The sequence below is a fragment of the Clinocottus analis genome, unplaced genomic scaffold, assembly GCF_023055335.1.
Source record: "Clinocottus analis isolate CAN_PGR_092001 unplaced genomic scaffold, fCliAna1.0.p SCAF_22, whole genome shotgun sequence".
Lineage (NCBI taxonomy): Eukaryota > Metazoa > Chordata > Actinopteri > Perciformes > Cottidae > Clinocottus > Clinocottus analis.
In genome coordinates this window covers 11,220,265-11,247,995 of record NW_027175954.1, presented here as the reverse complement: position 1 = coordinate 11,247,995, position 27,731 = coordinate 11,220,265, and the positions used below count along the sequence as shown (strand labels likewise).

Genomic DNA, 27,731 nt, shown 5'->3' with positions numbered 1-27,731 from the left:
ACTGTGCGCCGTTTAAATGGTAAGGCTCTGAATTAGACGGGGGTCATTTGGACTGTTCGTTTTTGGAGTACCTCGTCAACGCCTGCTGCTCCAGACGCTGACGTCCCAAACCCAAAGCTCCGCTGAACACACCTTTCTTCTCATTATGTAAGTATATAAGTTTCATTAGAGGGTCGGTTTCTCAGGAGTGATGCTGCAGGACACATGTCAAACCGCACCCCTCCAACACCTTGCTAACTTAAACTGATGATTCATGTTGTTTTTTAATGTGTTTTTTTTAGAGATTCAAACATTGTACATGGTGCAAATATAATTTAATAGAAATTTAACTGGTATATATTTTGTTTCCAAAATATATTAGCTTTAGCTTATTAGCTTAGATTTTTGTGACAGCTTTTCATGGTTTAAATTACCATCACTTCTTTGAAGTTACTAATTGAAGAAAATCAAGCTGGTGCATAGGTCTACAGTTAAGTACATTATGCATTTACTTCAATAACACTTTTAATTCAAACAGGACTACATTTGTGTATTTACTTAAGTGTATAAGATGTACAAAATCATGCTGCGTTCATTGCACCACCCTACAGTTTATACTAAGGAAGTAAGGGTAAGTTATGTCTGAATATCTCAACAGAGAAATGGGCTCGACTCTAAGCCATGGAGTTTCCTGTTTTCCAAATATGGTTGAAGCTGCCTGTCTGTCAAACTGCTGAAGCTGTTGTTGCTGAAAATGCAGACACTGTAGTGAGAAACGACAGTTTTCACAGTGATAGTTTGGACAAAGTGTATTCAACCTTTCTTAACAATCTAGTTGTATTTTATTATTAATTCTCTCTAGAATTGTGTGTTAGTAATGTTTAGATTCCCTCCCCTTTTCAATCTACATTTGTAACGTTCATCAGCTCAAAAAACCTCACCCTCTTTTAACTTCATCACACTAAGAGGACTTTCACTACCTAGTGAGCAGTTTTGCAGGATGACTCTCCAGAACATGATCAACTGGTTCAGACACTCATGCCCAGAGTGTAAATAAAAGTCCAAGACAACGAATGTTTGTGCTGTAAGCTTCAACTTATATATTCTTTAATGTCAAGGCATCTCTGAAAAAGAAGGAAGTTATGTGTTGAGAGTGTATTCAATATTGGTCTTTATTTATTTGTCTATTTTAGTCTTCACGATTGCATTATTTTTATGTTATAATTATAATTATGATGACAGGGAGAATGTTTGTGGAACAGCCAAGAGAGAGGAAATTAATCAAATCCTTCACAGGCCCTGCAGGTCAACCTCAACCACACACAAATAGAAATAGGTCATTGAGTCTCATGGGTGACGTGTCCATTTGTTTATTATCATTTTGAATAGAGATCCTAAAATAAAGTAAGCCTTATTGGACACGTCATAGATTTGTATCACTTTCTTCTTCATTGTGTTTTAGAATCGCGGCCAACGTCTATTGATTGTGAAGGATTTGATCCAAACAGAAATGTGATACTGCTTTGAGTTGATGGTTTGCGCTAAACTCAGCAGATCAGTGGCCGTTGTGCCAAATAGTGTTTGTAGAAATTTACATTTTCAGTAATTTGTGGTATGACTGTGAACATAGTAGTTATAAGGGTGTATTGGTAGTTTAGTCTCATGACAAATGATGCACGTGATGACAAACCGAGCTTTGTAATCCTTGACATTTCAGTCAGTCTGTATCAACCGGTTATCTTGTCAACTTCATTTCAGACAGCTTCCTTGAAGATACACTGGCAGAGTACAAAGCTATGTTGACGCAACAGAGAGGGAGGGAGAGAGAGACAGAGAGAGAGAGAGAGAGAGAGAGAGAGAGATTGAGAGAGGGGGGGGGGGTTGTGCCTTATAATTGTATCAGTTTAGGGAGGGACGCTTTGATTGGCGGCACATACATTAGCGCCAGGAGGAGTGTCAGAAAAGGTCTGTTTACATTTATCTGCAGAAAAAGCTTTTCATCAAAGCATCAGCTGGTTGTTTCCCTAGAACTATGCCCAGATCACTGGACTTAATCACAGTTTTCAGTCCAGTGAGCTGCAGTTTTTCGCCAAAGAGGAAATCTGTCTGTCTTCCGTTAATATTTATGCAATATATTTCAGTAGTTTTTGGGTGGTTTGGTTTGGCTGGTTCCTTGCGTACATTTATAGGCTTTGTCGGGAGGCTCAGTGGCTTTTTTACATTGTTCCCACCTAATTAAAGTGTATGCCAGTCACTTAGGGGTGGAGAGGGTGAAGTAACAGCCTGTGGACATGAGTGACTCACTGTCTGTGACCATTCAACTTTCTGTGTTGTTCAGACTCTAATCCAATTCAATCTTAATGCTCTTTAAATGTAGTATAAGTCTCACTAAACCAATTTAATTTAGCAGAATATCCTAATATATTTAAAATACTTGCTACTGTGCATTTTTTAACTTCATTCCTGTGCTATTCCTACACCTTTGCTTGTTATAATACTGCAGGTACTTCTCCCACACATAATTTAGCCACTGCCTGTTGCAATTTAAAATGAGTATCGCCAAGGACCCATATGAAGCATGATTGTTAAAGGCCCGTCCCCCCTCATGCACTGTGGCACTGTGCCTCGCTGTTATCATTTTGAAGTAAACGACGAGGCCAGCAAGAGACATACTATTCCCTATATGGGCTTTGTTTGGGAGTTCACTTGCCTCGCTGTTTAGGTCTGCAGAAAACGAGTCCTGCTCCAGAGAAGCGGCCCATATATGGTCATCACAGCACGAGACTGGAGCCTCCAAGCAGAGGGAAAGGGAGAGACAGAGAGATATGGAGGAGGAAAGACTTGGAAAACATGGATGGTATCAATTAAGCACTGACTTCATGATTGAGTATGAGCACATAGCCAGTGAGCACTAATGGTTTAGGGTTATTTCAGTTAAGTATGTTGTTTCTTTGGAGAACGTTTTGTTACTGAGTTAATTAAAATCAATTGCCCATGCCTTAATCTTTCTATCTAAATTAGGGAGGGGGAATTGTTTGTGCGACTCCCTAGTGGCGTATGTGAACGTGTAGGGACGTGAGGGGGTGGAGGTCTATGAGAATAACTGCACTCTGGGAACTCTTTGAATAACAATCACTGGCAGGAGGAAACTTTAGCATCGTGTCTCCTACACCAACAGACTCATTACTTATGTCAGCTTAGTTTGCTGCAGGCTTTTTATTTATCTATGGCCTGTTTCATAAAGTCAGAGTTATGAAATGTTTTTTTTAAATACTACTAAGTATAATATTGACGTGTTGCTGCAATAACAATATGTCCATCATAAATGTTAGCCTCATTTTTATGCTCTCTCATCTTTTTTTAATTCCTTCTTTCCTGTCTTGCTTTATTCCCTATTTCCTTTGGTTTGTTCTATCTGTACTTACTTTCCACCTCACTTCCTTTATTGGTCACTCTTTTCCAACATCCAATTATTCTTTTTTTTTCTCTCCAACAGTTGGCCCTCAACTACAACCAAAAATGTCTAAGAAGGCCCCAACCGAGGACGAGAAGTTCCTCTTCGTTGACAAGGACTTCCTGAACAGCCCCATGGCTCAGGCTGACTGGTCTGCCAAGAAGCTGGTGTGGATCCCGTCGGAGAGGCATGGCTTCGAGGCGGCCAGTATCAAAGAGGAGCATGGGGACGAGGTTCTGGTAGAGTTGGCTGACAGTGCCAAGAAGGTGACAGTCAACAAGGATGACATCCAGAAGATGAACCCGCCCAAATTCAGCAAGGTGGAGGACATGGCCGAGCTCACCTGCCTGAACGAAGCCTCAGTGTTACACAACATCCGTGAGAGGTACTTCTCGGGCCTTATATATGTAAGTATACAGTGAAAACATGCAAATGCTACCACAATCATTTATTCACACTCTAACATTGTGCAACTACAGGCAGATGTTTGTATCGATATATATATATATATATATATATATATATATATATATATATATATATATATATATATATATATATATATATATATTTATGAGCATTTTCTGTTATCTTTATTGATTCCCTAATCCTAATATCAACCTCATATTTGTATCTTAATTCTAATAAAGATACATGTTTATGCAAATATTGACTCTAATAAGTCTCAATAACAATAATTAAATATGTATCAACTATTGAAATAGAATAACACAAACATGTACAGAGCTCACACACACTCATCTAAACCTCGTGGTCTTTTCTCTCAGACGTACTCTGGCCTGTTCTGCGTGGTGGTGAACCCATATAAAATGCTGCCCATTTATTCTGAGAAGATCATTGAGATGTACAAAGGGAAGAAACGGCATGAAGTCCCCCCTCATATCTACTCCATTGCTGACAATGCCTACAGAAACATGATGCAAGGTAGGATGTTTCTCTTTGTGATATATATATTTCCCTCTGATGGAGCAGCAACATAATTACTTTCGTAGAATGTTTCTGTTGTCCAAGCGGTTGTAAGGTTTCTACCATATTGCATACACACACAAACAACGTAAACTAAAAACATATCTTTCAATGAAAATAACTCTGGATTTGTTTGTGCATTTTACAACTTGTAGGACATACTGATTGAAACAGGAGCTATTTCAGGGTTCATACTGAGAAGTGTATTCACCTCAAAGTCATAGTCACAGATGTCTCTTCTCAATGTAAGTCTCCAGCAAAAAGTACTTCCGGTCCCCATAGGATCACGTGATAGACCCGGATATTGTAATTCCACTGTTTTGCCACAATGTAAAGTTTGGCCTTCTTCTTGTGGGCTTGGTCCAGAGTTATTTCATTCCCAGCTTATCCTGTAAAAAATAAACAGCTTCCAATAATTCTCACACAAAACCAAGCAAACTGTTTGCAGTTGCAAGCTGCTGGTCTCATATGTTTAAGGTGATTTCTGTCAGATTGTGTTTGCTGGTCTCTTTAAAAAGCTTGGTGTGGGTGAGCTGTGGTATCAGCTGTAACAAGTCTCACTTCTGTCTGAGTGATGACAGCTGGCAGCATTTAGCTGTCAGGATGACAAAGCGGTTAATAAAACCACAAACAGGCCAACACTGTCAGGCTGAGCTGTGTTTATTAGTATGCACAGTTCAAAACTAACAGTGTCACTCCACCTGCAAGTTCAATTCTAAGTTAGTTGTAAGTTGTAAAAAGTAGTATTTTATGGCCTATTTGAGAGTCAGTGTCTTGTAGAGGTGACGATGGCCTTGGCAGCGTCGTGCTTACAGTAAATGGCTCTTGGATAAGCCTGCAATGGTACAACTTCAGAGCAGCTGGTTTCCCACAGAAGCTGTTTCTTGTGCGTCCAGGGGGTCGTGCCCACTGGACTTCATGTTGATGTGAGGACGTCCTCTCAGAGGAGTTGACATCTGGATTGGGAGATCGGTGAAGGGCTATAAAACATTTCCTGTTTCAGTTTTTTTTTTTGGTGCAAAAGAATAAGAGTTTCCATTGAATGGGTTTGATATTGTACTTTTCTGCTTTGGTTTCATACATTTTACAATGAAACAGGATGTTTAAACAAGACTTACAGTAAAGTTAGGACATAATTGTCGAGAGAGCTCCAAAGTAGGTGGGGTTATCCAAAATCTTCTCCTACCACACCATTCAATCTCTCTGGCTGCAAAGAGAACAACAGATATATAGTAGCTGCTCAGACATTTAAATCACTCAATCTTGATAATATGGAGGATTTGACCCAATACAAGCATAAACTTAGGTTTTTAATATACAGTGTCAATATACTTTTATGATAATGATCGCTCAGTTTCCATTTTCACTTTTCCTTCATGAAAAATACATAGAAGTCTGGGGGGTCCTGGAAATGATCATCTGAAAAAAAGTGAGAAGAAATACAGCTGGAACAATATCCAGCCCTAATTTGTGGATCGACAAACTATAACGTCAGATTCAATGTTCAATTTGCTGAATTCTTTCAGCATTGTCATTATTAGTATCCTCAATCAGTTTTAGGTCTTCGAAAATATTTATTAATGATATCTCCTACTTTGAGAATGCAACGGACACCAATATGTGTACATTAGAGGATTTTAAAAAGCCCCGCCCGGTACACAGGACATTTTTGTATGTAGCTATTGTGTGTAAACACGGTGTCGCAAGTAAACAAGAAGGAGGAGGATTGATGGGTGTTTGTGTGAGTGTTTCGTTTACACTTCTTTAGCTCATCCCTGTAGAAGATCCCATACAGCTGCAACTTGGAGACCATGTTCCCATGTGAGGTATCACCTGGAACACAAAGTTCCCGTGAAAAAGAGAGACTAAACAAATCAGACGTCGTATTGGGCTCATGATATATTAAATAAGATTGATGTTTAAGATTGTGGACCGCCCATTTAGTTTTAAAATGTAAAAGTACCAGACAATGAAGTCAGCAGCAAAAGCAACAACAGCATTGTTAGTTATCAATTCAAAAGAAAAGATTAAGGCAGACTATGAAAAGGAGGTAAAAGAAGAAAAAAATATCACATAAAAAATGACTTTTAAGATGAGACATAAAATATGCCTGGAATCTAAACATTGCAAAATCACTTCTTGTTTTTAATCCAGACATAGGCACACATAAACGCCTGACCGACGACGCAGGTGTGCTTAGTTAATGGCACTATTTTTTTAGGTTTTAAGATGGAATCAGCTGCTAGATTGGTTTGGTCTCATATTACGATTGTTAATCTCAATAAATTTTAATCGTAGAAATCTATCCATAAATCCATTTTCCGAACCGCTTATCCTGTTGAGGGTCGCGGGGTGCTGGCGCTGATCCCAGCTGTCAAGGGGTGAAGGCAGGGTACACCCTGGACAAGTCACCAGTCTATCACAGGGCAGACACAGAGACAGACAACTATTCACACTCCCACCTATGGGCAGTTTAGAGTCAAATTGACCCAAGCTGCATGTCTTTGGACTGTGAGAGGAAGCCGGAGAACCCGGAGAGAACCCACGCTGACACGGGGAGAACATGCAAACACAGAAGGACCTGCCAGACCAGTATTCAAACCCTGGCCCCTCTTGCTGTGAGACATCAGTGCGAGCTACGACACCACCGCGCAGCCCCGCATGTCTCATATTATGATCTCAATAAGTTTTAATCGTAGAAATCTTAATATTTATTTCCAAACAGTTTTTAAACAGAAATGCTTGCTTTTGAGTCTTTGAGTAAATGTGAAAGTGCCTTAAACTTAATTTCAAAAATAAGTCTGATTGTTTAAAAGTCTATAAGAAAATACTACTACAAACATTGTGAACAAGAGTTATGGTTTCAATTATTAGTTTTAAGTTTTCTACAGTACAACATGATGTTTATTTAGTAAATTATGGTCCCACTTATAAAACTTGTAAAATCGACCATGAAGCAGGGCATGCTTTAGGGCGGGTCTACCTTGTGATTGACAGGTCTCTCCCGGCATTGCCTGGAGTTTCATCTGTGTTTTCGTCACAACTTAAATTCTTTCATAGTATCTTTTTTTACCATCAAAGTTTATTGTTACCATTCAAGTCGGCTAAAAATGTCTTCTTCAGCATTTTCTGTACTTTTATGTACATCCAAGAATTAACCAAAAAGCTTTAGGATGGTCAAAGTATAAATGCTTTCAATAAGCCTTTGCAAAAAAAGAGTCTTAAAAGGTTAAGACTAAATCTACACGTCTATGAGCCCCTTTTGAGCCTTTAATGTGTCACACTGTGGCTGGCAGAGAGTTGTTATTGTTTATATATTAGTGGGATTTCCCATGAAGTAGTAACTAATGATGCAGGATGTCTACACTGAGAGTTGTAATATGAACAGTTCACATGTTACAGTGGAAGTGGTGCATAACAAAAGCAAATCCAGATAAGTCTCCTAAACTTTGAAACGTTCTTCTTGCAATCTTGGCCGAGATCCCATTTTTCCTAAATCGTGTCTCAGTCTTTGATCTCCAGGAGAAAAACATTGAAATTCCCCCAGGGAGTTTGCTGTCCCGTTGAATGCTTCCCTGCAGCAGGGAACTGACATGCTTTTCTTCTGTGCTCTCTTTGCGTTTGTGTTTGTCAGACAGGTGCAAACACTCCCCTGTAATCAGATTTGGGGTTTTACTTAATCTGAACAATCAGTGTCACAAAAAAAGTATCTTCTCTCTGAATCTCTGGCACAAGAATGTTGATTTTGGATGTTTCGCAAAAGCTCACGACTCTGGCCACCTCGCTCTCTCGTTCCCTTTCTCTCTCTCTCTCTCTCTCTCTCTCTCTCTCTCTCTCTCTCTCTCTCTCTCTCTCCCTCTCTCTCTCTCTCTCTCGCTCTCTCTCTCGCTCTCTCTCTCTCTCTCTCTCTCTCTCTCTCTCGCTCTCTCTCTCTCTCTCTCTCTCTCTCTCTCTCTCTCTCTCTCTCTCTCTCTCTCTCTCTCTCTCTCTCTCTCTGCCTTAATTAGGAAGTGCAGAGAGGGAACATGCTGCATTGTGTGTGTGTGTGTGTGTGTGTGTGTGTGTGTGTGTGTGTGTGTGTGTGTGTGTGTGTGTGTGTGTGTGTGTGTGTGTGTGTAAGGAATGGATCCAGTGGAACTAGTTTACATTTCAGGCTCAGTGTAACACAGCTTAATACATCACTGTATAAAAATGATGACGCTGCACATTAATAATGCTCTTCACTGTATGAAGATGAGGAGCTGTTAGCTGCTTTCTGGTGTCACTTACAAAGTGGTTTCATGTTGAAAACTGAGAGCAAGGTTAACTTTTCACCCAGCGGTCCTCTGTGTCCTCCCCCAGGAGCACTTTGTATTGCAGGATACAGTTACAAAATACTAAATACCCTTACATGGACTCACTGTAGTCTCCCAGGAGCATTTGTGGAGCCGATGTAATGACTCATTGCTCAGCATATTCAGAGTTGATTTCATGGTTAACAATCAAAGTATTTGTGGGAGTTCAATGTTTCTTTAGGCACAAGGGAGCCTTTGCAAATCACAGCCTTCTCCAAGCCGTGAACAGAGTCCCAGCTGGTCCCTCAAGTTTAACACGAGATGGATCTTTATTCCTGGAGAAAAGATTGTGGTTTCACAAGTGGTCAAACATAAGGAAGAAGAAAAGAAAAAAAAGGAGAAAATAACATCCGTGTGCTTGTAATACATAATATAAAAATAACATGTTTATTGGTTTTGGTTTACCACATGATTTGTAAGTCTTTACAAGTGATCTGGATACTAATTCACTGTATATTTGTGAATGAGTTATCATAAAACTTGTCCATCACTATAAACTCTCTTTGTTTCTCCAGATCGTGAGGACCAGTCAATTCTCTGCACGTAAGTAAAACTCTGTCACCTCCAAACTCACCCTCATCGTCTTTCCTTAACCTTTTTCCTGGACATCACATCAATGGCATCAGAAAGGCTGTGTGTTGTTTGTGTGGAAGAACAGTTACATAATGCTTGAGTAAACACAGAGTTAAACAAATTACCTCTCCGGTCTCTCAGGAGCCAGACTCAACCAGTAAGAAATCATACATAATAAAACTATGATAGTTTTATTATGTATGATAGTTTTATTATGTATGATTTTGAAAAAAAATTCCAAGCATCAAAATCACACCATTAAAATGGGGCTGGATTCAGAATGCTCTCGTTTCTTCGATTATCGTATTGTGAATTGTATTGTGTACTTATAGAGCCAAACTTGATGATTGTTAATGCGTCCCGGAGGGCCGAGGCCTCGCTCTCTTCTCAGACCCTCGGTCAGGAAGTATGCCCTGCCTGCTGATGGGAGAACCAGATTAGCTCTGAAAATGTTTGGGCTTAATGTTGTTTGTTTATTGTTATTTCTTTCAAACCAATTATTGAGAACTTTAACTACTATCGGATATCCAGGGATGAAGGACCACATTTTCTGCAGCAGTAACTTCTTAATCTTTGGACTGGCCTTTACTTTAATTCATAGAAAACAACATTCATTTACCAATTTCTTTTAGTGGCCTAATAGGCTTTTGAATAAATTGTATGTGTGCCCGGGTCATGTTTCATTGTGTACTCCGTATTCTAGAAACTATTGCCACTTAGGTTGCCCTCACTTACTTTCTCACTTACTTTCCACTCTCACGTTGTTTACAGTCCACATGCATGTGTTCTTTGTTTATCTCTTTCCACTTCCAGTAAAAGGCACTCTATGCTGATTTCATCAGAAGGATGAATGTGGAGCGGGCAAGCTTTTAATGCAACAAATCAAACAAGTAAAGAGATGGTGACTTCTTAGTATATTTATGAGTCCACTACGGACAGTTAAATTGACGGATTAGTATCAAGGAGCTGAGCGGATTAACATCCAGATCACAGTATCTCCCGTATTAGTTCTGAGTGAACAGTAGCACCTTTGCTGCTCAGCATCCAGTTGTCCCAGTAAAGGGGATGAAAGGAATGGGCTTTACAGAATTTACAGATGCCACGATGCTGCAAATTCTTTGATATCATCAGACCATTTCCTCAACTATGAAGCTCTCTTTGCAAGTATTTATCCCTGTGTCTGTGCAGGGAGGACTTTGTTTGTTTCTGGTGAAGATGAGGATGTTTGATACAAAGCATGATAAAGAAAAATAGTTTAAAGCGATAAACTGGAAGTCCTATGATACAACAGGGCTGAAATACAAACTCTGTCCTCTGTGTGGAAACAATAGTCAGTCCCTAACAGAGTTCAGTTTGAGCTCCAGCTTGTCTCCTTCTCAGCCGTCCTCTGGAGCCTTATATGGGAGAAATGTTTCTGGTGCGATACGTGGAATGTCATGTATGACACGCTCCTCCTGCATGTTTACATGTGAAGCTCATTGCACCGTGTGTGCACTTTGGTATTGTTTTTACAGCAATCGTTCATCCAGGCCGGACCTCTTTAAAGCATGAGGTTTATAAGGGTGTGTTAATAGGCTGTCATAGAAGACTTATGACACATAACATTTTGGGATTTCCTGTTTTATCTTTCATTTGTTGTCATTGTACAACACAAGGTTGTGCAAAGAAGTAGTCCCATGCTTAGCAGCAATTAAAATGACACTTAGCTTGCTTTCACAGGCATTTGGGTGTATTCTAGTTATACTCGCAGTGATTGTATTCCTCAAATTCCTCCACACAGTAGCAAGAATTTGTCATGGGAAATAGCTGGGAGACTGCTGCTAAATCCATTCTTGAGATGTTGACATTTCTCAGTGGGGTCACCAGTTTCCTTGGTCTGATGTCCATCGCGTGTGTGTGAAAAACAGGACTGACGGAATAGAGAAAGTGGCCGTAAACTTGCAGGATGTTGCAGAAGAGAGGAGATGCACAGCCCTTTCTGAACCTGTTGAGGGCTTGAATGTATCACATCTAACGATTGATCCATTTATGACTCATTCATTTCGCTTCATTTCCTTTCCTCAGATGACTGAGGACACTATTTGTGTTGTCTGCCACTGTTGTTCTCAATCTTGCGTGTAACTTATTATAAATACAACATTTCCTCCACAGATCCAATCACAGGGTGCACACTCAACTCACTTTTTATTTTCTTCATAAAATATGTAATATTTTACAAGAAGAAGAGCTAATATTTGTTAAACTCATGATAAAAACATAGTTACACATCTGAATATTAGCAATATGGTACTTCTGATGGAGTTTTAATCGATTAAATTCTTTAAAATAATCTTATGATGCACAATAAGCAGGACGTGCAGGAAGTGACAGTTTGAAAGACCATCTGGAGGAAAAACTCCCATCAGGCTTCCTACAGTAGGAGCCTGAATGTCGCATGTCCTTACAAACCTGAACAGGACAGAGTAATTAGATTCCTCTCAGGGCTGCCAGCACATGGAGCAACGCAGGCCTTTTATGGAAGGATGTTTCTGTGTGTTGGACTGCTAGCTGGTGGCTCTGGTATCATTCAACTTTGTCTTTCTAAATATCCAAGATCCTCTTCTGGAAAGAATGTGCTTCTGCTTCTGTTATACTTCTGTGTGATTTGTGAAAAAATAGGTAGTACATCTTTAACTTTCAGGTTTATGACTAGTTTGAGAGTATCTGTCATAACTGTCATAACTCCCAATAATTTAGTAACCCTCATAAGGTTTTATTGCAGATATTTACACAGATTGTGTTTCCATGCAGTGTGAGTCCATTAAATCAACATTTTGTGCGATTGAGTTATTCGATTTCTTGCATGCAGAGTACTTACTACAAGAGTTCTTAAACTGTTCTTAAAAAAAACATGCTTTCTGTTTTTTACCTTGTTTTTTTTTTTTAACTATTCCTTTAAAGCTTTTATAAGAGGAAAGGGTTCATTTATAAATTTAAAAAAAATGCATAACCTCACTGAATTGGTTTGGATTATGAACATGATAGTTGGTCAAAGGATCTGGGCATCATGTGTAGAAGGAAGACTGAACAATAACATTATGCTTTGAGTCTGCCATCGGACAGACATTTCCATTCAATTAAACTGGGTTATTGAACTGTGAACAGAGTACCTGTCAGTGCTGCTTATCGTCTTGCTCTCTCTGTATCTTTTAATCCCTTTCTCACTTTTTTCCTCTCTAGTGGAGAGTCTGGTGCTGGCAAGACGGAGAACACCAAGAAGGTCATCCAGTATCTGGCTGTTGTGGCCTCCTCACATAAAGGCAAGAAGGACAGCAGTGCTGTAAGTATCTCTGTGAAGAGAACATGTTGTATATCAGCCAGTTCCCTCACTCTTCAACATATGCAGGGAACTGCCCGCTTTAATCCTTTTATATCGCCATTTCCTCCAAATAGCAACAATCAGGAACACAGTTTGCCTACGTGAGTAAAGGGAAATGCCTGCAGTGTGTTTTTGTGTGTAGTGTTTGTGTGTGTTCCTTCCTTAGGTTAGAAAAGTGCATGAACAAAGTGTCACTGAGTTACCCAAATATATTGTTTCTGTTTGTGATGATTTGTCAACACAAAGGGTCCAGATCCCAAATCTTAATGCTCTTGAGTTAGAAGTGTTTACTCTAACATTTGCCATGTTTGTAACTTACCCAACAACAGCTGATTTGGACTGCATGACCATCATCATAGTACTGACTCGCAGTTACTGCCGAATGTTCAGTGAAGAGAATGTAGTGTTTCATACTCCTAACTAGTTCCTCGTGTTGAGTTTTGTGTCAACCATCCTCTCATGAACACCCTTTCACTGCCAGCGGAGATGAGATTGGAGCCTCCCCGGCAGTGACAGGGTTTCTCATCGATCAACAAGCACAGTGTGAGCATGCCCGTGTCCTGTTCTGATCTATTAAACACAGACTTCCCCACCCTTCATCTCCATTCCCTCCCCTCCTCCTCTCACCTGACACTTTTGCGTCGTTTGCTGTTTTGGAACAGCACTTCAGGTCAGGATGAGTGAAATGGCGTCGCAGTCGTCTAACGAGGCGTTGATGGTTTGTGGTGTCGCTCTGGCGTCTGGTGAAGGTATCGGAAAGATTCACTTGTGGGTCAACGCGATGCTTCCACTTGCTATTAGCTCCAGTCCCCTTCAGGGCATCTGCCACAGAGGAAACGTTGTACAGCTGTACGACTCCGAGGCTCCTTCAGACCTCGCCTGAAAAGAAACAGCATTGGGTGTATCTCTTTTCTCTCCCTTCACTTTCTCTCTTCCTTAGGCACTATTTTGACTCAGCCAACTGCTCATTAGTTATCTGCTTGAGCGTTTTATTTACAGTGTTTTAAGAACAATCCTTCCCATCAGCTTTCTTTTGCTTTCTTGCTGTTTTGCTGCACTCTATTTCTCTTTTTCTCCTTTCTTTCTCCCAGTGAATCAGACCTCCTCTCTGCTCTGCCAACTCTGAACTGCACCTCTTCAGCTGGTCTGTATCTTTCCAGTTTTTCCTTAGACATAAAACAAACTGAATTTCAATGACTCTAATAGACTTTTTAAAGAAATGACTGTCTCAAGATCAAGATCGATGAAGTAAACAAATGTCTGAACATGTCCATCATTATTCTTCATCATTCTTCTCCTCTCACCGTAACCATTTTTTATTACACTATTAACACAATACTCGTATGCCTCTCCTCTTCGTGGCTTTAGCTCGTTTACAGGGTAGCTGAAGGGAGTGTTTCTAAGGTAGAGGTCTCCAGCACCTGACCTCGATGCTCGGCTGACACAGACCCCTTTGATCAGGTGGATTAGCTCGATGCAGAGTGAAGGAGTGTCTGCCTCATTTACTGAGCATCACCCAGCTCCACCTACCAGTCCACAGGCTCTGCAGTCACGCTGGAAGCAAATCACATCTCCAGGAGGCTGTTTGTGAATCTGAATTAGTTTTGATTTTCCAACACGTTGAATGCAAATACTTTTGGCAATATTCATCAAAGGTTGTGTAATGTTAAAATTATTCGGATGCCATGTCTCTCCGAGCATAACCTCACTTGTCCATCTCTCTCGCTTTCCTTCTCTGTTTCCACACCAACAACAGTAGCTTCTCCTCGTTTTAAGACTCTTTATTTCAAAATTAAATGAGAGGTCTTTAGGCCATGTGTCTTTGTTATGAAATATACTGGGAGAAGTCAAAGAAGATTAGGAAGGAGTTATACTCTTATCTTAAAGCAACTTGTGGATTTACTTCTTAAGAAGTTTATATTTATTGATATGATCTCTGATAAACCCTTTCCCAGCCCATATCCACCCTGAACCCCTGCACTCCGCCTGCAGCAACCCATCAGTGTGTCATTGTGATGTTTCTGTGTACCACTGTTGTCACCAGGGGGAGCTAGAGAAGCAGCTCCTGCAGGCCAATCCCATCCTGGAGGCCTTTGGAAATGCCAAGACCATCAAAAATGACAACTCCTCCCGATTTGTAAGTATTTTCAGAAGGAGAAATACAGGGCCTGTTTTGTAAATTACAGCATTTCAATTGTGACATCTTCTGTCTCTCAGGGTAAATTCATCCGCATCAACTTTGAAGTGACCGGCTACATCGTTGGAGCCAACATTGAGACGTGTATCCTGTCTGTGTTTTTTTTTTAATTCTCTGGGAAAACTTTTGTTTGTGCAAAAAGGCACTTTTTGTTAGGCAAATACCTCAATAAGGATATCTCGTATTTAGTATCAATTCTGTTACTCTTTCAAAAGAGAGGTCATTTGTTTTGCCTCTCAACCTTTTCATAAGCTTAAGTTAGCCTTTTGAATTTCTGCTTGACTTTTACAATATTGAACTATATGATAAAGATTAAAAGTTTTAAAACAGACCTTTTTTTATAAAGTGCTGTCAATTTAATGTTACATCTGTAGAATAATAATATGTATTTATCAGTCTATTTTTAATCAAAGAGAGGGAGGCAGATCAGACATGAAATAGCATTGAACTCTTCATCTTGGCATGGGGGCTAAACAGAGGTTGATTTGCACTATTAAACCCTCCTCAGTGTGCGTATGTATTCTCTAACAGCAAAAACTTTCAGACCTGCTGGAGAAGTCTCGCTGTATCAGACAAGCAAAGACAGAAAGAGCTTTTCACATCTTCTACTACATGATTGCTGGTGTCAAGGGCAAATTGCGTGGTGAGTTGACGCATAATCAGTAACATTACATCCTGCGGGACAGTTACTGCAGGTTAACCTCCCATGTTGTTGTAGTACATCGTCACTGTCAGATTCACAGAAAGTGAATCAGTCATTAATGAAATGTTTGAACTTGTGTGCAACATTCTTCAGAGGAACTTCTTCTGGAGCCGTTCTCTAATTACCGCTTCTTGAGCGCGGGTCATGTTCAGGTCACCGGCCAGGAGGACGATGCGATGTATGAAGAGACCATGGAGGCAATGACGATCATGGGCTTCACCGACGAGGAGAGAATCGGTATCAGCGATCTTCTCTCAATCTTTACTTGGCAAGAGTACAATGGGCTGCTTGGAGGTGCCAATGCTGTTTTTTCTTTGATGCTAACTCATGTTTTTGTGTTTTAGATATGATGAAGGTGTGCTCCACAGTCATGCAGCTGGGAAACATCGAGTTCAAGAAAGAGAGGAACCAGGAGCAGGCCACTATGCCAGACAACACCGGTCAGACTTAACAACTTCTAACTTTACTTGTTATCAATATAAACGCACAAATTGTAACTGCAACAGTACAAAAAAAAACAGAAACAGCATTATTGTGTTGAATGCACCTGCATATTTCTTCTCTCTCTAGCGGCCCAGAAGGTGTGTCACCTGCAGGGCATCAATGTGACAGACTTTACACGTGCCATCCTCACCCCTCGGATCAAAGTGGGCAGAGAGGTGGTGCAGAAGGCACAGACCAAAGAGCAGGTACTACAGGGAGTGAAACATGAGAACAATACTACTTAATTCAATGAAAACGTCCCAAGCCTGTAATGTAGATAATTACAGTTCATGTGTATTCGTTAGGCTGACTTTGCTGTTGAAGCCCTGGCTAAAGCTGTGTTTGAGCGACTCTTCCGCTGGATCCTGGGCCGAGTCAACAAGGCCCTGGACAAGACCAAACGCCAGGGAGCCTCCTTCCTGGGAATCCTCGACATCGCTGGCTTTGAGATCTTTGAGGTTTGGACATCAATAAATCTGAGAGGGATTACTTTTGTATGAGTCTAAATATTGTTTTTTAGAAAATCCCTGCATATTTCCCCTGTAATAAACACAAAAGGCATGTATGTTAAGTACTGTTTTGTGTTTTTTTTCAGGACAATTCCTTTGAGCAGCTGTGTATCAACTACACCAATGAGAAGCTGCAGCAGCTTTTCAACCACACCATGTTCATCTTGGAGCAAGAGGAGTACCAGAGAGAGGGCATCGAGTGGAACTTCATCGATTTCGGCCTAGACCTGCAGCCCTGCATTGAGCTCATCGAGAGGCCGGTGAGTGGCCTTGACACAATAGAAGCACAATATAATTTAAATCCACTTCCTTAATTGGCCGAACCAAGTATGATCTCCTGCCTGACGCACATATGTGATTAAGTATGGTGTGTCTTAATATACATTTTAGTTAGTAATCACTACATTCTATGCAGAACAACCCTCCAGGCGTCCTGGCTCTGCTGGATGAGGAGTGCTGGTTTCCCAAAGCCACAGATGTCTCCTTTGTGGAGAAACTTTCTAGCACACAAGGGAGCCATGTGAAATTTGCCAAACCTAAACAGCTCAAAGACAAGACAGAGTTTTCGCTCTTCCATTATGCAGGGAGGGTGAGTACGAGGGGATGTGTGTATAATATGATAAAGCATGATATTGTGTCCTCATGCGCTCATATTGAGTTGTAATTTAGGAAAATTATTGAAAACAATATTGCTGAGATTATTGCTGAAATGTAAGATTATATATGTAAGTGAAGCTCAATCCACATTAATGTTGTTTTGTTTTGTTGTAGGTGGACTATAACGCCACATCCTGGTTGACAAAGAACATGGACCCTCTCAATGACAACGTCACATCGCTGCTCAACAACTCTTCCAGCCAGTTTATGCAGGACCTCTGGAAAGATGGTGAGAAGTCTGCTTGTGCTTTTATCCAAACTTGACTGACTGTTGACTTGCATAGAAAAAATTGAAGATTTCCGTGCAGTGACAGTGATTTCCTGCATGTTATACACTCGCTCTTTCCCCTCCTTTTCCTGTCTCTGTGTATCAATAAAACAGAAATGGTCCAAAAAATCTTTATAAGAACTAAGTATACAGTGAAACACACTGATATAGCAACAACATTTCTGTTGGTATTTAAATTAATGATGTCCTTTTTTAGTTAAAAAAAAAGGACAAAATTGAACACAGTCACACAGCAGCAGACAGAACTGGATGCCGCCACCCTGCCACAGACCTGACATTGAGTTGAATGGACCAGAGGCGAGACAAACACTGCACCGATTTTCCTCGAGATTTTCTAATTTACTTTTTTTTTTAAACTTGCGCCATCAGATTAATTTGAACCATTGGCGTGAAAACTGTATCCATAGAGGCTTTAAATGTATGTATCTGTGTATGCATCTGTGGATGTACTTGTGGATGTATCTTTTCTTATTTTGGTCTTTGTTGTTCAGCACACTGTTTTAAGTCAAGTGAACACACTTTTGTGTTGTCTATTTCAGGGGACAGAGTGGTGGGTCTTGACACATTAGCCAAGATGACAGACAGCTCAAAGACCAAGAAGGGAATGTTCCGCACGGTGGGACAGCTCTACAAGGAGTCTCTGGCCAAACTCATGACCACACTGCACAACACCCAGCCCAACTTTGTCAGATGCATCATCCCCAACCACGAAAAGAGGGTAAAGAAAATTGCAGTGCCAGTAACACTAGTTATGGCAGAGCATGCGGTCTATCTTACATAGTGAGGAAAAAGTTAGTACCTTAGATGATAAAATCATTTGTATGTGTGTTGCCTCTGTGGTAGATTGGTGTTCTGTCCATGGGTGCACTTTCTGGCTCCCTGTAGGATAATTAGTTCAGATATGGATGTTTTGAAAGGAGTAAAAGAAAATCCTGCCGTTTCGTCTGTCACGTATTTACATTCCTAAAGCCGTATCATGATTTATATAATGAAAACAAATACCCACATAAAGCAGTAATGTGCAGTATTTTGACTGAAATGCTGTTCTTCTCAGGCCGGGAAGCTGGATGCTTTCCTGGTCCTGGAGCAGCTGAGGTGTAATGGTGTGTTGGAGGGGATCAGAATCTGCCGACAAGGATTTCCCAACAGAATCCTCTTCCAAGAGTTTCGTCAACGGTAAGCGGGATTCGAGGATACTCACCAACTCTTAAAGTGCCACTAAAAATTATAATATTTGTAAACCTTACAAAGCACATGTGTGTCTTTTACCTGTCTCATAGTTATGAGATCCTAGCAGCGGGTTCTATCCCCAAAGGCTTCATGGATGGAAAACAAGCCTGCTGCCTCATGGTAAACACAGAAGTTCACAACATTTGAATTTTTATATTTACGTTCATTCAGAAGTTTTCATAGACTGTGTGAGCCTCCTTTTCACATTGATCTCCTGTCTGTACAGATCAAGCATGTGGACCTGGATCCCAACCTGTACAGGATCGGACAGAGCAAGATCTTCTTCCGCACAGGAGTGCTGGCCCAGCTAGAGGAGGAGAGAGATCTGAAGATCACTGTGGTCATCATTGCTTTCCAGTCCCGGGCTAGAGGATTCCTAGCCAGAAAGTATGAATACACAAGCATCCTCCCACCTTTTTCTAATAATATCAAGTCTTTTAGACAGTATTTTTTAACAATAGAGGAGGCTTTCCTCACGTCTGTATACTTTTGAAATGTTTTTATCACTATAAATTGGAAACTGGTTTGCTTTGTATCATACATTCTATATTGGTTTCACTTTATTTTAAAGGGCATTTGCCAAGAGGCAACAGCAACTTACTGCCATGAAAGTGATCCAGAGGAACTGTGCTGCCTACCTCAAACTGAGGAACTGGCAGTGGTGGAGGCTCTTCACAAAGGTCAGCTAATTATTCTGCAGAATAACGTGACAAAATCACAGTAAAACACAGTTTTTGAGTTTTTTCTAATGTTTGTAATGTAGAGGTAAAATTAGTTAATTGTTCACTTTTGTAAATTACAAACTCAGCCTTGCATCGCCTTTACCCCATTTTTACAATCAGACGATGACCTTCCTCTTGAACCACAGGTCAAGCCTCTGCTGCAAGTGACACGCCAGGAGGAGGAGATGGGTTTGAAGGAAGAAGAGCTGATGAAAGCCAAAGAAATTGCTATAAAGACTGAAGTTGAGCTGAAGGAGATCACCTTGAAACACACATCGGTAAAAGACAAAATCTCAAAGTCTTTTCAATGTTTCATTTAATACATGAGTGAAACCAAGCCAATAATAATAAGCTCCTTTTAAGGGTCGACCAATGAAGGTAATCCCAATTATATCTGATCTGTCTACTCCAGGTTTTGGAGGAAAGGAACGCACTACAGGAACAGCTTCAGGCAGAGACAGAGCTGTATGCCGAGGCTGAGGAGATGAGGGTTCGGCTGGCGTCTAAGAAGCAGGAGTTGGAGGAGATCCTCCATGAGATGGAGGCGAGACTGGATGAAGAGGAAGAACGTGCTCAGACGCTGTTAGTGGATAAGAAGAAGATGCAACAGCAGATGCAGGTCTACACATCTGTTTCTTGTTCTTAACTTAGTGTTTGTTGTAGCTGTTGTATAGATTTTCAGCTATGTAGGCTCTATATGAGGAAATAGCAGCAGAACATGAATTCTTCCGTGTGGTTCTTGTAGGAATTGGAAGAACATTTGGAGGAGGAGGAAGATGCCCGTCAAAAGCTGCAGCTGGAGAAGGTTACCAGCGAGGGGAAGGTAAAAAAACTGGAGGACGACATCTTGGTAATGGAGGACCATAACAACAAGCTGCAGAAGGTAAGTCTGGACAAACAGTGTTTATCTAAGACATTCATAATGGTCAGTCAGTGACTAAGAGAGTTAATATGTCAATAGGAGAAAGTGTATTTCAGCAAATAAATGACTTACTCTTTGAATTGTAGGAGAGGAAGTTGATGGAGGAGAGGATTGCAGACTTCAGTTCCAACCTGGCAGAGGAAGAGGAGAAGTCAAAGAACCTCACCAAGCTCAAAAATAAACACGAGTCCATGATCTCTGAACTAGAGGGTAATCATCTGTTGTGGATCGTCGGGTATTAACACCCTCAAAACCATTATGTGGCAACCGGAGGCATAAGAAAATATTAATGGCTATTGTTATCTCCCTGCTGTACTTATAGTCCGTTTAAAAAAGGAAGAGAAGGGTCGGCAGGAGCTGGATAAGGCGAAGCGTAAGTTGGAAGCAGAGTCAAATGACATGCAAGAGCAGATAGCCGACCTGCAGTCCCAGATCGCTGACCTCAAAGCCCAGCTCGCAAAGAAGGAGGAAGAGTTACAGAACGCATTGGCTAGGTAAAGTCCAAAGAAGTGACAAAAGTAGCACTAATTTACAGCTTTCATCTACAATACCCATGAATGTACAAAGCCCAGTAAGTCAATTCATCTGAGTCAAAGAAGCTCTTTAACATTTAACTTCTGAGATGCAACTCAGTCATGCTAACAAATAGCCTCCCCGACGCACTGTTCTTCCTCCTCAGGTTAGAAGATGAGACAGCTCAGAAGAACAACGCTCTGAAGAAGATCAGAGAGCTGGAGGGACACATCTCCGACCTGCAGGAGGACCTCGACTCCGAGCGGGCGGCGAGGAACAAAGCAGAGAAGATCAAACGGGACCTCGGGGAGGAGCTGGAGGCCCTCAAGTCTGAGCTCGAGGACACTTTGGACAGCACTGCCACACAGCAGGAACTTAGGTCGGTCATACGATACTGGCATATACAAATACAATGATATCCAATTATCACTTATTAAGAATAAATGGCCAAGGTAAAATCAGAGAAAAGAGAAAATCAATATTACATTAATAAACATGAATTGTGTCTTGTTCTTCGAAGGTTCCTGTAGAATAAAGGTGTGAAACAGAAGTAACAGCTTTGTCATATTTGTAAAACAAGCAAACATCTTCATGATCCATCCATCCAGGGCCAAACGTGAGCAGGAGGTGAACCTGCTAAAGAAAGCCATCGATGACGAGAACCGGACCCACGAGGCCCAGACACAGGAGATGAGGCAGAAACACACCCAGGCTGTGGAGGAGCTTACAGACCAGCTGGAACAGTCCAAACGAGTATGCCTGCATCACTCCATTCATAGTTTCCTAAAGGCAATCTTCCCCCTTTTTCATATGTACAATACACATGGTATTGATATTGTATTTTATCTCTCCTGCTAAGGTGAAGTCAAACCTGGAGAAGGCCAAACAAGCTCTGGAGAAGGAGACATCAGATTTAACCATCGAGGTGCGCTCACTCACCCAGGCCAAACAAGACGGAGAGCACAAGAGGAAGAAGTTGGAAGGTCAGGTGACAGATCTACAGTCCCGCTTCACCGACAGTGAGAAGCAAAAGGCCGAGCTGGGAGACCGCTGCTCAAAGATCACTGTAAATGACTTTCTTTATTTATATCCCGTACTGCACATAAAAAATATATGACTTTTTAAAAGCTACCAGATTGATGTGCTGAACATGAAAGGCCGAGAAACCATATCTTTGTCTTGATACAGATTGAACTAGAGAGTGTGACAAACCTACTGAATGAAGCAGAGGGCAAGAACATCAAACTGAGCAAAGATGTTTCCAGCTTTAGCGCCCAACTCCAAGACTCACAGGTAACTTGTGCAGAATTGCTAGGGCATATGATATAATCTAATTCCCATACAGTCTATATGTTACCTTTACTGTGACAATTACATATACTATTTAATCCTTCCTGAACAAAAGGTCAGAATCAAAGCACTGACCTTTGGCCTGTTGCTCTGCGCAGGAACTGCTGGCTGAGGAGACACGTCAGAAACTGCAGTTCTCCACAAAACTGCGGCAAGCAGAAGATGACAAGAATAACCTGCAGGAGCAGCTTGAAGAGGAGATGGAGGCCAAGAGGAATGTGGAAAGACACGTCTCCACCCTAAACATCCAGGTCAGGGTTCAAGCTAAGGGTTGCTAATTTATATTCGAGAGAAATTTCAGTGACGTTTTACTGTAGGTGAGATGCAAGTGGGAGGTTTAGTCAAAACATTAGAGGTTGAAGAAAGCTTAAAATAAAATGCATTTATCGTCTTCACAATTACTGCCTTAAAGTCTTCTTCCATGCTCAGTTGTCAGATTCGAAGAAGAAGCTAGATGAAATGACCGGAAACATCGAGCAGCTGGAAGAAGGTAAGAAACGTATGCAAAGAGATTTGGAGGCAGCAAACACCCAGTTCGAGGAGAAGGCCTCTGCGTATGATAAGTTGGAGAAGACCAAGAACCGCCTGCAGCAGGAGCTCGAGGACACGCTGATGGACCTGGACAACCAGAGACAGAACGTGTCCAACCTGGAAAAGAAGCAGAAGAAGTTTGATCAGGTCAGCTAAACAAGAAAACTGGTAACAATAAGCGAGAGTACTGTGATAAACACCCAAAAACGTTATCCATGGGTTTCCCTCTTCTCTGGTCTTCAGATGCTGGCTGAGGAGAAGAGCATCTCCAGTAAATATGCCGATGAGAGAGACAGAGCTGAAGCCGAGGCCAGAGAGAAGGAGACCAAGGCCCTGTCACTGGCGAGAGCTCTGGATGAGGCCCAGGGTTCAAGAGAAGAGCTGGATAGAGCCAACAAGTCCCTAAAGATGGAGATGGAGGACTTGATCAGCTCCAAGGATGATGTGGGAAAAAATGTTAGTGCTGGAACATATTTCTTTAAAAACATCAACATCATCATCACTGACTAAACTGACAAGAAATGTTTGGGGCTGAAAGTCCATGGTTTGATTGTTCTCATTACTTTATGCTATTTACACCAAACTATAGTTATTCATTTAGCGATATATTGATGGCAGGTCCATGAACTGGAGAAGTCCAAACGAGGTCTGGAGGCCCAGGTGGATGAGATGAAGACCCAGCTGGAGGAGCTCGAGGACGAGCTGCAGGCAGCTGAGGACGCCAAGCTGCGTCTGGAAGTCAACATGCAGGCCCTGAAAGCCCAGTTTGATAGAGACCTTCAGGGACGAGATGAGATGGGAGAAGAGAAGAAGAGACAGCTTGTCAAGCAGGTAATGGGGTTTGGGGCCCTCGGGGTGATGGAGCGGGTTCCAGGGGGAATCATTTACTTTCACTGTAGTTCCATCCACAAGTAACACAATGACAAAGTGTTTGACTTTGCTCATGGGCTTTAAACACTCTCTGTAATAAAACATCTAAAAGTCATACACATCACGTACCCTGGGACAGAATCTTATCAATTGGGGTTCATGGTCTAATTTGTGTCAGTTACTGTGTGAAAAGATTTTAGGAACAACTGATCTAAGCAATGATGATTACCTACTGTAGGTCCGTGAGTTGGAGACAGAGCTGGAGGATGAGCGTAAGCAGAGAGCCCTGGCGACAGCTGCCAAGAAGAAGTTGGAGACAGACATAAAAGATATGGAGGGACAAATCGAGACGGCCAGCAAGGGACGGGATGAGGCCATCAAACAGCTTCGCAAGCTCCAGGTGAGGAATGAAATGCAGCATTTTATTTCATCTGATTTTAGATGCAGGTATCGTTTCCTTCTTTGTGTTATTATTTAGTATCTTCAAGTACAAGGAAGCGGGAACTTAACGCTTCCAAAGTACCATCTTCAAACTAAACTAAATATTCAGTAACTACCGCACAACTAAAATGTTTGTGATGGAAACTCATACATGTGAGCATTGCATCCACAATCAGGTTAAAACTCTGGTTAGTGCTGTTCTGTAAATAAACCTGGTGAATATCCCATTCTGAGGCTCTCCTTTCTCTTTCTCTTCCTCGCACCAGGCGCAGATGAAGGACTATCAGAGGGAGTTGGAAGATGCCCACGCTGCCAGAGAAGAGGTGTTAACCACCGCAAAGGAGAGTGAGAAGAAGGCCAAGGGTCTGGAAGCTGAGCTTATGCAGATACAGGAGGTAACAATACATAACATAAATAAAATAAGCAAAGCGTTTGAGATTAGAGGCTTTAAATGACTAACCTCTAACATGTTTTTAGGAACTGGCTGCAGCTGAGAGGGGACGGAAGCAGGCGGAGGCTGAAAGAGACGAGCTATCTGATGAGCTGGCCAGCAACACCTCTGGAAAGTGGGTTGAGATGTAACTGTTGCTTTAGTCTATGAAATAAAAAACAAAGACAAAGTGATGGTTACACCTGTTTCTGTATACAGGTCATCTTTGGCAGATGAGAAACGCCGCCTGGAAGCTAAGATCTCCCAGCTGGAGGAGGAGCTGGAGGAAGAGCAGAGCAACATGGAGATCCTCAACGACAGGCTGAGGAAGAGCACGCAGCAGGTGACCAGACAGTAGATGCTGCTTGAGTGATGAAGGACTTACAACATGCAGAGGCCTCATCCTTTCTCTTGCATACAGACGGATCAGCTGACCAATGAGCTGCAGACAGAGCGCAGCACCTCCCAGAAGAACGAGAGCGCCCGTCAGCAGATGGAGCGCCAGAACAAGGACCTGAAGTCAAAGCTCCAGGAGATGGAGAACCAGGTCAAGTCCAAGTTCAAGTCCTCTATCACTTCCTTGGAGGCTAAAGTGGCACAGCTGGAGGAGCAGTTGGAGCAGGAAAACAGGTCGGGAACTGAGAAAGTTTTTCAAACAGTTTTCTATCACTGATGAATTAAAACTATGGCTGAAGGGCTGTCCCTTCTGTCATGTAAAACATAATTGACGAGGAATTAATTAGCACCTTCCAGCAAGACTGTAGTATCAATGTTCTTCTGTCGCAAGCACACATGAAACTTCACGGTGCACTTCAAACAAAGTTGTCTACAGTTAAACTTGTGTCAACCTCTGAACTCTTTTGTCCTATCTCAGGGAAAAGCAGGCATCGGCTAAGACTGTGCGTCAGAAGGACAAGAAGCTGAAGGACCTGATAATGCAGGTGGAGGATGAAAGAAAACAGGCCGAGCAGTACAAAGACCAGGTACGATCACTCTACACAGCATTGCACAGTGGTTCTGTTCATTTATCTGGTGTGCACAGACAACACACTTTATCCATGTTTTTGAGTTGATGGCTATTTGGAGTGCAGTGGGCAGGAAAAGTAAGTGAGGATGGCTGGTTGAAAGAGTAATCAGTCTGTATATGTCCTCCGTTCGCTCACCAGGCGGAAAAGTCAAATACCCGCGTGAAGCAGCTGAAGCGGCAGCTCGAGGAGTCAGAGGAGGAGTCTCAGCGCGCTACAGCCGCCCGCAGGAAGCTGCAGCGGGAGCTGGATGAAGCCACCGAGGCCAGCGATGCCATGAGCCGCGAGGTCAACTCTCTTAAGACCAAACTCAGGTAAAATAAAGTGCCGAAGAGTCTGTTATGCTTTGTTTCTCTTGTCTCATTCACCTTTGTAGTCCTGTGACGCTGCAACAGGACACACACCGCAGTCGGAAAAGTGACAGAATGATAACTAGAGGAGGATGTCCATGTATTTGTGTTTAATTTCACACAAAATAATTCCACACAAATAGTAATATCTGTTCTCACGTCATTTACATTTGAGTGCTGAAGAGTACGTTGTCACCACAGTCATGTTTAAAGGATTGTAAACACACAACACAAGCAGTGAATGTGGAATTTAGTTTGGTGGCCTTCACTGAGCACAAGCAAAACAATGGTGTCCATCTCTATTCCAGAGGCAACCCTGAACCCAAGGAGTAACACAGCAGGTACCTCTGCGCCTAAAAGTTGCCCCATCACCATTTTAACATAACTTTTCATCCTCCCCCCCCCCATGCTCTCTTAATGCTATCATTTCTTTTATTGAGCCTAACTGAGAGAAATATGGCTCATCAGCTGTCATGATTTATTTAGAGAAAATTAAAAGTGATCTTTCTATTACCCCAATTTCTAACTGGTGGCCATATTTTTCTCAGTGCTTGGTTTAGTTGCCATAAACCAAACTCATTTTCCTGAGCCAGGAGTCAAATGAGTTACAAAGATAACCAGCGTGCTTAAGCTGTAATCAAAGCACAACTGTACATTCTGTATTTCATCAACACAAGAGTGGTTTTCAAACCTTAACCAGATCAAAAACTGTCACATAACCGCTCCTCTCACTGTTGGGATATGTTTCCGTTTGTATCCGTGTCCATCTCTGTGGCACTTTTAGGCGTGGAACTGAGCCCTCCTTTGGCAGCACACCTCGGCGTACGGGCGGCGGCCGACGGGTGGTGGAGGACGCCTCTGAGGAGGAGGTCGACTCCCAAAGCGACTTCAATGGAACCAAGTCTGCGGAGTGAGGGACGTCAAATAACCATGAGAATTAACTACCAGGGCACCGTCCGCCACTTTAACAGAGAATAACTTCAAAGCCCGTTATGCTATCTTGTTCTTCCATATCACTTTTGAAATATATATTTTCTCTAACATCCAATAGTGTACCGATCTATTGTCTTGTTTCAGAGCACTTTTTCTTAATACACAATTATCAGAAGGACTTGATATCTAGGGGAGTTGCTTTGGTGGCTATGCTGGTGTGTGATTTGCTGTTCCTTTTATTTTTCTTTAAGTTTCACTGCTTTGTACTGCACTGAAAGACTGATTCCTTTTAATGCAAGTTTTGTACACAAACAGGTGCCTCTAATTACCACGCTAACCTGCCAGCAAAACCTCGAGTCTCCATAATAAGCCACCACAACTTAAAGCAGACATGTAAATCTACGGATACGAATCTGTATCTCTTATTACTGTCGTCCTGTTGCCTGCGACTGCTGTTCAGAGCAGCACTGGCAGATTGGATGTGTAGAAAGGTACTTCTATACTCTGCATCCAGTCAGTGCTGCTGTTTGTATCGCAACAAACACATATTTAGTTGTTAAACATTTTCTTGAGTCACAGTTTGATATAAATCATCATCATGCCCAGACATGTTTGGATTACTTTTCTCAAGCTCAGCAAGTGTTTTAGGTTAGACACGGTTTAAGGGAGCCACAACTATAAAATCACCGGCCAGATTTTAGTTTTGGGCGTCGTCATTTTCTATGTTTTTCTCCCTCTTTTGTCCTGATTTACTGTACATGTTGAAAAAGCCCAATACCACGCAGAAACCAACTCATTCTCATTTGATCATGTTATATGTAATCAACTGATGTTTACATGACACCAATTGTATCTATTTACTGTTGAACCACCTGCACAAGAAATAAAGAC

The 27,731-nt window shown here is 41.7% G+C and overlaps 1 protein-coding gene across 3 annotated transcripts; it reads left to right on the top strand.

Annotated features, from left to right (window-relative positions):
- Positions 1–54: 54 nt before the first annotated feature.
- myh11a (myosin, heavy chain 11a, smooth muscle) lies at positions 55–27,725 on the top strand. 3 transcript variants are annotated; one of them, XM_068588838.1, is made up of 43 exons: positions 55–147; positions 3,476–3,840; positions 4,222–4,378; positions 9,270–9,297; positions 12,547–12,646; positions 12,760–12,786; positions 14,730–14,822; positions 14,903–14,966; positions 15,427–15,525; positions 15,679–15,822; positions 15,930–16,025; positions 16,156–16,274; positions 16,374–16,526; positions 16,664–16,837; positions 16,993–17,166; positions 17,349–17,463; positions 18,063–18,241; positions 18,578–18,699; positions 18,804–18,873; positions 18,980–19,140; positions 19,325–19,433; positions 19,622–19,753; positions 19,888–20,094; positions 20,221–20,358; positions 20,484–20,607; positions 20,720–20,891; positions 21,077–21,289; positions 21,519–21,663; positions 21,770–21,976; positions 22,099–22,203; positions 22,359–22,511; positions 22,690–22,938; positions 23,035–23,247; positions 23,410–23,622; positions 23,900–24,061; positions 24,369–24,497; positions 24,580–24,668; positions 24,752–24,875; positions 24,954–25,162; positions 25,407–25,515; positions 25,699–25,871; positions 26,216–26,248; positions 26,692–26,826. In XM_068588838.1, exons 2-42 carry the CDS (start codon positions 3,499–3,501, stop codon positions 26,238–26,240), a joined length of 5,817 nt encoding a protein of 1,938 aa, XP_068444939.1. In that variant the 5' UTR covers positions 55–147; positions 3,476–3,498; the 3' UTR covers positions 26,241–26,248; positions 26,692–26,826. The 3 variants fall into 3 exon arrangements, with proteins under 3 accessions (XP_068444939.1, XP_068444937.1, XP_068444938.1); XM_068588836.1 differs by lacking the exon at positions 26,216–26,248 and having other exon boundaries at positions 26,692–27,725; XM_068588837.1 differs by lacking the exons at positions 12,760–12,786; positions 26,216–26,248 and having other exon boundaries at positions 26,692–27,725.
- The last annotated feature ends 6 nt before the right edge of the window (positions 27,726–27,731 follow it).

Coding starts and splice junctions, on each gene's coding strand:
- myh11a (XM_068588836.1), top strand. CDS start 3,499: ATGTCTAAGAAGGCCCCAACCGAGGACGAGAAGTTCCTCTTCGTTGAC. Junction 12,647..12,759: donor GCAAGAAGGACAGCAGTGCT/GTAAGTATCTCT, acceptor TCCTCCAAATAG/CAACAATCAGGAACACAGTT. Junction 23,623..23,899: donor AGAGACAGCTTGTCAAGCAG/GTAATGGGGTTT, acceptor TACCTACTGTAG/GTCCGTGAGTTGGAGACAGA.